At 42.5% G+C, this 13,518-nt stretch overlaps 1 protein-coding gene across 1 annotated transcript in view; it reads left to right on the top strand.

Moving 5' to 3' along the window:
- lama2 (laminin, alpha 2) overlaps positions 1-13,518 on the top strand; it is a 379,433-nt gene that overhangs the window by 347,128 nt on the left and 18,787 nt on the right. The window contains exons 53-59 of the mRNA XM_043675023.1: positions 715-835; positions 989-1,165; positions 2,363-2,511; positions 5,999-6,175; positions 8,356-8,521; positions 11,794-11,906; positions 12,551-12,740. Coding sequence (XP_043530958.1) covers positions 715-835; positions 989-1,165; positions 2,363-2,511; positions 5,999-6,175; positions 8,356-8,521; positions 11,794-11,906; positions 12,551-12,740 — 1,093 coding nt within the window. The remainder of the gene's footprint in view (positions 1-714; positions 836-988; positions 1,166-2,362; positions 2,512-5,998; positions 6,176-8,355; positions 8,522-11,793; positions 11,907-12,550; positions 12,741-13,518) is intronic.

Genomic DNA, 13,518 nt, shown 5'->3' with positions numbered 1-13,518 from the left:
AAAGTTAATTGAATGCTTTTACTTTCCACAGTATAACCGTGGGCGGCACAGTGGTTAGCACTGCTGATTCACAGCGCCAGAGACCTGGGTTCAATTTCAACCTCAGGCGACTGACTGTGTGGAGTTTGCACACTCTCCCCGTGTCTGCGTGGGTTTCCTCCCACAGTCCAAAAATGTGCAGGTTAGGTGAATTGGCCATGCTAAATTGCCGGTAGTGTTAGGTGAAGGGGTAAATGTCGGGGAATGGGTCTGGGTGGGTTGCATTTTGGCGGGTCGGTGTGGACTTGTTGGGCCGAAGGGCCTGTTTCCACGCTGAAAGTCATCTAATCTAATCTAATAGCAGTTATCAACACACAAATGCAATCTCTTCTTAAAATGCAAGATTTCTGTAATACATGCATCATTCAATCAAGAATCACAAATAAAACTGCATTTCTTCCCATGAATTTTAAGCTTCCCATACATATTAACAGGGCAGTTAATCCTAGTTTCTTCTATCCCATCATCAGTGAGAACTGTGTGGTCCTACTAAATGTTTTCACAGTGGGCTAAAGAAGTGAGGAGAAGTAATATTTAACATTTTTATTTCCATAAATAACGTCTCTTTTTACCATCAGTGTTTTGAATTATTTTCTTTAATATTTGTAAAGAAAAAGTGTCTATAATTTTAGAAAAAATGACTAACTTTGATAAAAATGTCTTTATCTGTTGCAGGCCTGAAGTCAGTTTAAAGAAATATAGTGGTTGCCTCCGAGATATAGAAATTTCACAGTCACCATATAATTTGTTGAGTGGCACAGATTACCTGGGATTAACAAAAGGCTGTAGTTTAGAGGTTTGTTATCTGAAACATTGTGATATTGCATATGTTATATCAATTTTCTTTGATTTTGAAATATTGAATTCTAACACAGTACAGTACATGCTCTAGTTTGTGACGTTGCCTCAAATTTTACACAAATATTCATTAACGTGCTCTTTTTCACAGAATGTCCACACTGTTAGCTTCCATAAACCAGGATTTGTTGAGCTTCAGCCACATGCATTGAACGTAGGCACAGAAATATCTTTTTCCTTCAGCACTAAAAATGAAACTGGAATGATACTTTATGGAAGTGGAAAGGCCCCAGCTCAACTCAAGAGGAAACGCCGCCAAACTGGACAGGTTGGTATTATTATTATTAACGCTTAATATATTTTAAGTATTTATTTTTGTGCATATAACATTTACAGATTGAGCCAATGGAAATAATAAACAAGTGAAATAATATTTTAAATTATTAAAATGCATGGTTTTAAAGTATTCTCTTTTCCTTTGCTGTTTGATACTGGTTCTTTAATATTTTCAAATACATGTATTCTCCAGTAGTATCTCTACAATCAAGAAACTTAGTAAATAATTGGCAGTGGATACAGTCAGAGAGATGTACAGTATGGAAATAGACCCTTGGTCCACGTCGACCAGATATCCCAACCTAATCTAGTCCCATTTGCCAGCACTTGGCCTATATCCCTCTAAACCCTTCCTATTCATATACCCATCCAGATGCATTTTAAAATGTTGTAATTGTACTAGCTGCCTCCACTTCCTCTGCCAGCTCATTCCATACACGCACCACCCTCTGGGTGAAAAAGTTGCCTCTTGGGTCCCTTTTTAAATTTTTCCCCTCTTACCCTAAATCTATGCACTCTAGTTCTGGACTCCCCCACCCCAGGGAAAAGACCTTGTCTATTTACCCTATTCATGCCCCTCTATACCATCACCCCTCAGCCTCCAGCGAAAACAGACTATTCAGTCACTCCCTATAGTTCAAATCCTCCAATCCTGGCAGCATGCTTGTAAATCTTATATGAACCCTTTCAAGTTTCACAACATCCTTCCGATAGGAAGGAGACCAGAATTGCACGCAATATTCCAAACGTGGCGCAACGTGACCTCCTGTACTCAATTCTCTGACCAATAAAGGAAAACATACCAAAAGTCACCTTCAGCATTCTATCTACCTGCGACTATACTTTTAAGGAGCTATGAACCTGCACTCCAAGGTGCCTTTGAGCAACACTCCCTAGAACGTTACCATTAAGTGTATAAGTCCTGCTCTGATGGGCTTTTCCAAAATGCAGCACCTCACATATATCGAAATTAAACTCCATCTGCCACTCCTCAGCCCTTTGGCCCATCTGATCAAGATCCTGTTGTAATCTGAGATAACCTTCGCTGTCCACTACACCTCCAATGTTGGTTTCATCTGCAAACTTACTTTTGTATCATTTAGTTTGAAATACACTTGCTGAAATCAATTAATTATTGGCAGTAATACTCATGTTGTGTGTGCTGTAACTTTTTGCTTTATACAAACAGGTCTACTATGCAGTTTTCCTGAACAGAGGGCGCTTGGAAGTACACGTTGCTACGGGAACCCGAGAACCTCGTCGTGTGACAATTAGACCAGAATCTGGCATGTTTAATGATGGAAAGGAACATAGTGTTAGACTGCATAGATCAAGAGGGTATGACCATTCCTAAATAATCCAATATTACCTTGGGGTTTTTTTCTAATTCTAGTGGATGCTTTGGCATTTTCACTTCATAATTTCTAAAAGGTTTATAATTTCCTCCAACAAACCTGCCATTGAAATTTACAAAAATGGAACTAGTGAATAATCAATGTTTCTATGTATAAAGTGACAGCATGGTGCTTGTATATTTAGATCCTGCTCATGTCCGTGATGTTCATTTTACAGAATGGAATCAAATCCTTATTGGGAACCAAAACCCTATTTGCTTTTACCCTCCCAATGCTAATCTTTAACTGCCTGATGCTGGAGAATGAGGTCACTACTTTGCCAATAGTTGTGTCTGGAAAGCTATCACAGCTGACTGGAAAGTACCATCTTTCTGTTCAGCCACTGAATGCACCACTTCTACCCCCCGACTGCCGTTGTTTACGTCACTTCCTCTGGTAACGTCACCCATGGTGTCACCAATGGTCACATGACCTTTCCCCACTCCAGAAACAGTGTCTGCCCTCACGCCCAACTCCAGCTCTACACCAGGCCCCAGACCTCATCCCCACCCCCTCTCCCCCCAACCCAGACCTCCCCCTCACCGAGGATGAACTATCAATTCTCAGTAAAGGTCTCACCTTCATCCCACTATGCTCCCGGGTCAACGAATTCCATACGCGTTGCGACATTGAACTGCCTCTGCCTCTGTGCTTACTTTTCCAACTGTGACTCCCACCCACCCACTGAGAACCGCTTCTCCTGCCTCCAACATATTCCATCCTCTTGGACACTCCTTCCTGGTCTGTTACCCACCCTCGACCTCTTTATCACCAACTGCTGCTGTGAAACTGACCGCTTCAACCTGTCCACCCCTCTTCCCCCAATCTACTCTTCTCACCCTTGCAGAGTGCAGTCCTCCACTCCCTCCGGTCCAACCCCAGCCTCACCTTAAATCAATGGATGGGTGAGGGAGTGGGGGCGCAGGGGTAGTTTGGTGCAATGACCTCTACACTGCTGAATCCAGGTGCCAACTCACGGACATCACCTACTACACCCTCGATCACGACCTCACCTCCTATCACCAAACCATCATCTCCCAGACCATCCACAACCTCATCACTTCAGAGGATCTCCCAACCAATGCCTCCAACCTCATAGTCCCAGAACCCCACACTGCCTGGTTCTACTTCTTACCCCAAACCCACAAACCTGATTGCCCTGTTCGACCTATTGTCTCTGCCTGCTCTTGCCCAACCGAACTTACCTCCTCATAACCTTGACATTGTCCTGTCCCTCTTGGTCCAGGAACTCCCCGCACACATTCGGGACACCACCCACACCCTCCACCACCTCCATTACTTTTGGTTCCCAGGCCCCCAATGCCTCATCTTCACCATGGACATCCAGTCCCAGTACATATCCATTTGCCATGGTGAAGGCCTCCAAGCCCTCAGTTTCTTCCACTCCCACCGACCTAACCAGTACCCTTCCACTGACGCTCTTATTCAATTGGTTGAACTGGTGCTTACCCTCAACAACTTCTTCTTTGAATCCTTCCACTTCCTTCATACCACAGGTGTAGCCATGGGCACCCGTATGGGCCCCAGCTATGCCTACCTCTTTATAGGCTATGTGTAACAGACCATCGTCCGCAGTCACACTGGCACTATACTCCAACTCTTCCTCCGTTACATCAATTACTATATCGGTGCTACTTTCTGCTTCCATGAGTAGGTTGAATAGTTCATCAACTTCACTAACACTTTCCACCCTGACCTTATGTTCACCTGGACCATCTCACACACCGCTCTCCACTTCCTGACCTCTTCGTCTCCGGCGACTGACTTAACACGGACATCTGTTTCAAACCCACCGACTCCCACAGCTACCTGGCTTACACCTCCTCCCACACACACCCTCCCTCCTTATCCCCAATCCTATAAAAACATGATCCCTTACTCCAAATTCCTCCTTCCATCGTATCTGCTCCTGAGAGGAGTAATTCCACTCCAGGACATCCCAGGTGGCCTCCTTATTTCAGGGACAGGAATTTCCCCTTCTATGTTATCAACAAAGCCCTCCAGCGCATCTCCTCCACTTTTTGCACCTCCACCCTTGAACCCCACCCCTCCAATCACAACAAGAATAGAATCCCTCTGGTCCTCACCTTCTACCCCACTAATCTCCAGATACAGAGCATTATCCTCTGCCACTTCCGCCACCTACTATCAGACCCCACCACCAGAGAGATATTTCCCTCCCCACCCCAATCTGCCTTCTGCAGAGAGCATTCCCTCTGCAACACCCTCATTAGGTCCACGCACCCGCCTACCCACCCTTCACACCTGGTACCTCCTCTTGCCACCACAAGAGGTGTAAAATCTGCACCCACACCTCCCCCCGCACCTCACCAAAGGATCCTTCCACATCCAGCAGAGACATTCCTGCACATCCAAACACCTCATCTACTGTGTCCATTGCTCTTTATGTGGTCTCCTCTGCACTGGGGAGACAGGTTGCCAACTCGCAGAGTGTTTCAGGGAATGTCTTTGGGACACACTCACCCAACAACCCCACCACCCTTTGGCCAACCACTTTAAATCCTCCTCCCACTCCACCAAGGATATCCAAGTCCTGGGTCGTCTCTACTGCCAAATCCAAGCTACCGGACAACTGGAGGAAGAACACCTCACCTTCCATCTTGGGACTCTTCAACCACATGGCCTCGACATTGACTTCACTAGTTTCCAAATCTGCTCTCCCTCCACCTCATTCCAGATTCAATCCTCCAACTTGGCACTGCCCTCCTGACCTGTTCTACCTGTCCATCTTCCTCCCCACTAACCTATCACCATCACTGCTCACTTGCATGTACACGTAGCCTTCCCAGGCTACCTTTCCTCCATCCTCTACCACCACCCTCCTATTTAACTTCCTTCCCCTTTTCCAACACTGGCCCCATCCCACCCCCATTCCTGATAAAGGGCTTATGCCCAAAATGCTGAGTCTCCTGCTCCTCGGATGCTGCCTGCCTTATTGTGCTTTTCCAGCACCACACTTTTTGACTCTGATCTCCAGCATCTGTAGTCCTCACTTTCTCCTGACTACAGTGTATCACAGTACAGACCTAGCAGACTACAGTGTACCCATACTGCTGCCTTAGTTGACTGCTGTGAATCCCTAGCGCTACCATATTTATGTGCCTGCAGTTGATCTCACTGCAGCAACCGACATTGACATTTTTGAGAGCTTTCTCTGTAAGGTGATTTACTCTGGCTGCTGACAAATTCATAAACTGAGGAAATCCAGTCCCCCTTCCCAACTCCCACTGCTACTACTCTCCTATTTGCCTCAAGCTAACATAATCCTCCTTATACATTTGTATTTTTGGGTCAGAAATGTTTTAGTGTGGGCTTAAATTAATTATTTCTGCTGTCTTTCATTTAAAATCCCTGAATGTGAAAATAACATGAGATTCGTTTTGCTTTAGGTATCTCACTGTGCAAGTGAATGAAGAAAAGGCTCAAAGGAAAAGTCTACCTAATGATCTGCCTCTCGACATTAAGCGGCTGTTTGTTGGCGGTGTCCCTACCTCATTCCAAGTCAGTCAGTTAAGAAGTATCACACATTTCGAAGGCTGTATATGGAATTTAGTAGTTAATTCAATGTAAGTAATACTATTACTCTTAAGAAAAGGACATATTTTTAAAAAATGAAAACACATTCGTGGGTTTATTTCTCAATCCCAGAGAGTGCATGTTTAAAAAAAAGAATGTTATTAAAGGTAAGAACAATTTAAGAAATCAGGACAATTATCCATGCATTTCAGTCCACTCTGCTCTGTCAGGGAGGTGATGGTCTAGTGGTATTATTGCTGGACTGTTAATCGAGAGTCCCAAGTAATGTCCCGGGGACCTGGGTTTGAATCCCACCATGGCAGATGGTGGAATTTGAACTCAAAGGGGAAAAAAAGTCCTGTAATTAAGAGTCGAAGGATGACCATGAATTAATTGTTGGGGAACAACCCATCTGGCTCACTGATGCCCTTTAGGAAAGGAAACTGCTGGCATCCATGTGACTCCAGACCAACAGTAATGTGATTGACTCTTAACTGCCGTCTGGGAAATTAGGAATGGGCAATAAATGCTGACCTAGCCAGCAGTGCCCTCATCCTGCAAATTAATTTTTAAAAAAAATTAGATTGGAGGGAAAGCCTCGAGCAGTGGGCCCTTGGTTTCCTAGCATGTGATCTTTTAAAATGCTTGATTGGTAAATTAGCCCTGTAGCCATATCCTTAAATTAATTGAATTTAGTGCATTTTTCAATGGAAAATTATTTTTAAATTGCTTGTGCATACTAATGTACATTAATGTCTTTATAAAATGCTTGCTTTCATGTTAAATTATTTTACCCATTCAGTACACTTGTATCAAATTAGCCTTATTTGTAGTATTCTGTCACCACCCACAATGTTATGTTGAATGGCAACCTTACAATAGGGTTACTAAGTTTTTTTTCAGTGACATGTGGCATGGTGGCTCAGTGGTTAGCATTGCTACCTCACAGCACCAGGAACCCAGGTTCAATTCCATCCTTGGGTGACTGTCTGTCTGTGTGGAGTTTGCACGTTCTCCCTGTGTCTGCATGAGTTTCCTCCGGGTGCTCCTGATGAGCAGGTTAAATGAACTGGCCATGCTAAATTGCCCATAGTGTTTAGGGATGTGTGGGTTAGAGGTCAAAGGTAAACATAGGATAATAAAGCATGGGTCTGGGTGGGTCACTCTTTGGCGGGTGTGTGTGGACTTGTAAATTAGCCCTGTAGCCATCCCCTACATCATTTATCTGTGGCTCAGGTCATTCCATGATCCTGGGACTCTGGTCGGTGTTTTTCATGCAGAGGCTCCAGCCTCCCTTGAGTTGCTACTGTATAAAGTCCGCTGGCCATTGATTGTCCAGTGGCCGTCAGTAGGAGACCAGCGGTTTTGTTGCCAGCACAAAGATGGTGGTGCTAGTGTCACTCCACCACAACAGAGATTTCTGTCATCGCACCTTCCCCAACTCAACTCCAACCTAGGGCTATTCTGATGACTGCAGCTCCCTGATCGACTGCTGAGCACCCTGTGCCTCCATGACTGGACACTGGTGCCACTGAACTCCTCATGTAACCCAATGCTGGCCATGTCCTGCACTGACTGACTGACTGTCAACTTCTGCTTCTTCCTGAGAGTGCCATTTTACAAATTCATTTCTGCAGTCATTAGATGGATGCATCAGCAATACTGTAAACATGTTTAATAGAACTGACCATATCGTGATGTCCTGAGATTTCAGCAATTTGACACTCCGGAGTTTGACTGAGAACGTGTGGTCCTGGATGCATGTTGTCACCTTTAGCAATGGCAATTGTGATGCAATTGCAATGGCAATGACCACAGATGTAAGCAAGACCATCTGCTGTCAGGGGCTTGATTCCAAGGAAAGATGCACTTGTGTCCTTGCCAGCTCCTGATGAAGTCACTGGACTCAAAACATTCAAATAAACTTTCTTCCCACAGATGCTGCCAGACCTGCTGAGTTTTTCCAGCAATGTTGAGTGTTATTAGTGTTTTTCCAGCCAGCAACTGAGATGCCAAAGAAGATTTGTCCAACATTTCAAGTTGATGAGCTGCTTGGTTATTAGCATCTAATTCTCTCTCCACAGATGCTGCCAGACCTGACTAGTATTTCAGTTTCAGATTTCTAACATCTGCAGTATTATTTTCTTTATAAAAAGTTGTTAATTTCTCCATACTGTAGGGTTGAAATTACCAAAACAAATATTTTCCCATGTATTTGCTTGCTTTTCAGACCATTGGACTTTGCTCAACCGGTGTATTTTGAGCATGCAGAAATTGGAAGGTGCCCAACCTTAAAACATCCAAAACCACTTATTGAAGATGTTGAAGAGATTGATACAGCTGAAATCACAATCAAACCTATTTCAGAAATAAAAAGAATTCCTACTCCTGCTCCTGTAAGTTTTTGTTCTGCCAAATTAGCATAAATTGTTTGAATTTGTTCCCACTTCCGACTCAGAGAATTGATTAACTGCATACGCAGTGGAAGATCTCACCAGTCAGTGCTTTCTTAACGGTACCAGTAGTTGCAAATTCAGATGAATTCTGACCACCAAAAGATCTGAAAATCATTTGCAACCTGCATACAAAGGTTGGACGTGGCGCTGGTGAATTGAAAGCTCCATAATGACCTGTGGAACAACAAGCTTCACGCTGATCATAGCTGTATTCTGTCACCTTTTGTCATTCAATATTTGGTCAGATATGGTAATCCCAGATAATCTTCTCCTCCATTTTCTAATAATCCTTGTTCTAAAACGCATTCTCTTTCATCATATTACATGATGATTGAACTTGTGCTTCTTCCTTGAAATAAAAAAAGGTCAACTTAGACCTGCAGCAAAAATCTGTAAAGATCATTTAAGCACAGGGTTTGACATTCAGAATGAAAGGAAATGGGCTTTTAGTTCCTTGTGCTATATCAAGTAGGTTGGAGTAAAATGAAACTTTTACACATTTCAGTATGTAGTGATTGCTCGGGGGATAATGCGCTGTGTAGGAATCCAGCAGACCTGTGCCAGTGCTTTAAAACTGTTATCCAACTTGTCCCACTCCCTTCCCCTTCACCATGGAAACTTTTCTCATTGGTTATGAAAGTTCCTAATGAAGCTGCTTCCACTATTAGCATCATAGAGTCATAGAGATGTACAGCATGGAAACAGACCCTTCGGTCCAACCCGTCCATGCTGACCAGATATCCCAATCCAATCTAGTCCCACCTGCCAGCACCCGGACCATATCCCTCTAAACCCTTCCTATTCATATACCCATCCAAATGCCTCTTAAATGTTGCAATTGTACCAGCCTCCACCACTTCCTCTGGCAGCTCATTCCATACACGTACCACCCTCTGTGTGAAAGCGTTGCCCCTTAGGTCTCTTTTATATCTTTCCCCTCTCACCCTAAACCTATGCCCTCTAGTTGTGGACTCGCCAACCCCAGGGAAAAGACTTTGTCTATTTACCCTATCCATGCCCCTCATAATTTTGTAAACCTCTATAAGGTCACCCCTCAGCCTCCGATGCTCCAGGGAAAACAGCCCCAGCCTATTCAGCCTCTCCCTATAGCTCAAATCCTCCAACCCTGGCAACATCCTTGTAAATCCTTTCAAGTTTCACAACATCTTTCTGATAGGCAGAAGACCTGAACTGCACGCAATATTCCAACAGTGGCCTAACCAATATCCTGTACAGCTGCAACATGACCTCCCAACTCCTGTACACAATACTCTGACCAATAAAGGAAAGCATACCAAATGCCGCCTTCATAATCCTATCTACCTGTGACTCCACTTTCAAGGAGCTATGAACTTGCACTCCAAGGTCTCTTTATTCAGTAACACTCCCCAGGACTGCGCATTTTAAATCATCATAACTCAATGTACAAAAACTCACCTATCTTTTGATTTTTTTGTTTGTGAATTATCTTAAGTCTTTGATCTCCAGCAACCAATATTTCTGTTACTGAAGCTGTGGGGAGAATCTGCCCAGTCTGGCAGAGGTAGGTTTTAATAGGAGTGCAGAGAAATCTTGCAGATCAGCATGTGGTCCTATCCAGGTTGCTCAGAAACAAGAAAGCAACTTGCACCTACCAGTGGAGGTAGACAGTAGAGTTAGAATTAGGTTTATTGTCACGTGTACCCAAGTACGGGAGTACAGTGAAAAGTTTACAATGTGGCATCTCACGTGCCATCCTAGGTAGCTAGGTACAAATCTTAGCTACAAAATACAAAAAAAAAGTTAGATTACAGTGATTCATAGTCTAAGTTAGAAAATAAGAAATTAAGTTAAAAGGATAAACATTACAGTCAGATAAACAGATTACAGATAAGTATTACATTGCAGTAGATCAGCACGGGGACTTCGACACATGGTCTGACAGGCCTCAGAAGGCACTGACTGCCTATGCCAGTCCCCAGCCCTGCTCTGCTCCATGCCTCCAGCCTGCTTCACTCCGGCCCTAGAGCCCTGCCCGCTCTGGTCCTCGGCAATTAACAATTAGTAGGAGAATATGGAGGGTTCTGTCAGCATATTCCCAGTGTGAGAACAGCCCCCTGTTAAAAGTTGGACCTGCAGCTCTGTGGAGACAGCAGGTTGGCTGGACATTGAAGCTGTGGGTTCTACACCCCAGCCACAAGACCAGCCTCACAGGTGAAAGAGCCTCTGCCACAATCCATATGATTCTACCGGAAAGATGTTCCCTCTGCTTTAAGGAGCCTATTGATTCCAGCCCTCTTTATGCATTAAACTGTTGCACACATACGAGAGGTCTCCTTGTTGAGATGCCCTCATGCTCTCCTGTCAAAAGAGCATTGACCTCTCCCAGTGGGGCTGCTAACCTTTCAAAGGTCAAGGCCCTGAGAAGCTGCAGCCTCAGGAAACTTCTTGGAAGATTGGACATGATTCACAAATCTTTAAGAATTGAAACAAGCTATGAATATTTTCAAAAGATGTATAATTTTGTCCAGTTCTGCTACTTTCTTGTATTAATTTTCTTCATGATTTTGAACACCTCTTTAACAACTTGCCTTAACTTTCCCTGCTCTAAGAAGATAAACTGCAACTTGTTGATTCTCTCCACTGACTTGAAGTCCTGCTTCCCTTCTACAGTACACCCTCTCTGCATCATTTCCAAAGCCACAAAATCCTGCTGGTAAGCTGTTCCCAGAATTTGACCCAGTATTCCAGCTTGGGTCTAACTAGTAATTGATCATTAGTATAGGCTTAGCCAGAGATGATTGGTAATAGGTTAACATCTGGCTTATGTTAAAAAGCTGTGACAAAATGGGCATATGCAATTAAAAGACTATGGTCAATTTTGTCTTTATTCCTTAGGAACTACTGAATTTATTTAAATATTGTCATGGAAAAGAAAACAACTCAAATCATAGATGAAAAACAGTTTTTCTAATAACATTTGTACTTTGTACCAGAAGTGGCTCGATGATTGAGATAGATAGTGGAGGATTTGCTGTGGCTCAATAATTGGGGGGTTTTGTAATTTTAATATTTATAGTTTCTACTCTGCATGGAATAACTTGTGAAATTGACTGATTGAGTTCTTACCCTCAACTGTTTTCCATTTTATTTTAGTTGATATTTTAATCACAATCTATTTCTATAGTATAAATTCCGAATATTTGCATTTGTTGATTTTTTTTAAAATATAGAATATGTGTGCTGCGGACATTCACCCAATTGCACTGCTGGGAGTGAAGCGGTTTGGCTTATCCAAAAATAGTCATGTTGCCATTGAGTTTGATGATACCAAAGTGAAAACTAGGTAATTGTTGATCTTTTACACAATATAATGATTGCATGACACTCACCAATTTCACAGTCATGTCCGAAATATAAGTAAAACATGTTCTTCATTGCATATTTTTTATGTTTGGACTGACATAGAAAATATTTGGTTACCTTTACTGCCAATAATAAACTGATGAAGAGGACAAGAGGGTCGTCTTTTGCAGGAAGAGGCTGAGAATTGAATGTAATTAAGAAATATATCATAATTACTCTCTTCGCTTCTGATTATTATTCATGATTCTCAGAAGATTGGTTTCCAAGTGGCCAGGACTTTTTTCTTCTGCATAAATGTGATAGATAAAATTAGATGCCTCATTTTTTAAATTGAACATTACATGAAACCACATTTTTTAAATTGAACATTACATGAAACCTATGCTAGTTTATTTTGCAGTGATGACTTGTATTTATTTGTTATTAATTTAATTCTGATTTAAACTTCTCACAGATAAACAGTTTAAAGAGATTTTATGATTACATTTAAAATGAAAAGTTGTGAAAGATTGCATTGTAAATATGTGGTGAAATGGATCGTGAAAATAAACTCTGGCATGGTATTTAGTACAATGATCAGGACAATCTTCTGAATGTTGATAAAAGGCTTTGATTTGTTTACAGGCTTATAATTGAGTTTGAAATCCAAACCGAAGCAGAATCTGGTCTTGTATTTTATATGGCAAGAATTAATCATGCAGACTTTGCAACCATTCAGATAAAAGATGGAATGGCTCATTTCAGCTATGATCTTGGAAGTGGAAATGCAAGCACAGTTGTTCAAAAAAAGATAAATGATGGTGAATGGCATAAGGTAAAACATACAAAATAAATTCAATTGCTAGTTTACTTAAGTGAAGTTCTATTTTAAGACGTAACACTGAGAACCTATTCTAGGGCTGCAAATACCAACAAACTGCACCTGTAAATGATACTTAAACATAATATTTTGTGACATTATCAATTGACAAGCCCTTTAAAGGAAGTATGTGGGACCAAAAATTGGAATCAGGCAGGAGAGGAAAATTCGCAACTACAAGTAGCCTGTCTGACTAACTCGTGCACCTTTTCACTCTTCACTCTTCCTGTCACCTCTCCTGAGATAAGATTTGCAATATGCCCCTTTCCCAAATCACACATTGATTCCCACCTTTTCCTTAAGGGAAAACCACCATTAGGACCTCCATTCCAATTGAGTCAACATAAGTTAAATGTACCCAAACTTCTGTCTCACCTTTCCCTACCTCTTCTTTCTGCTTCATCTTCCTTTCTTCCCACCATCCCTATTTTCTCTGCTGCCTCATGACAACTTGTCCGTACTTTCTCCTATATTTCTTCCTCATGTTATCCCAATGTTCCTCATTTCCTCTCTGATGTTTTCCTCAATTTTCTCCCCCTACTTTCCTGTCCCATCATCACTATGTTCCTACCATCGCCAACTAAGCCTGAGCACATGAAGTGCAGGCTCCATCAATCCTCTTCTGTTCAGACATGGCACTGATGGGACTCAAAAGCTGCCAAGCAATCTACTGGCTTGCAACTCGCTCTAGATAGTACTTACTCCCAGAGGTTCTTGATTCTGATTGTTTGAT

This window comes from Chiloscyllium plagiosum, chromosome 3 (assembly GCF_004010195.1).
Source record: "Chiloscyllium plagiosum isolate BGI_BamShark_2017 chromosome 3, ASM401019v2, whole genome shotgun sequence".
Lineage (NCBI taxonomy): Eukaryota > Metazoa > Chordata > Chondrichthyes > Orectolobiformes > Hemiscylliidae > Chiloscyllium > Chiloscyllium plagiosum.
This window is presented reverse-complemented; position numbering and strand designations above follow the sequence as displayed.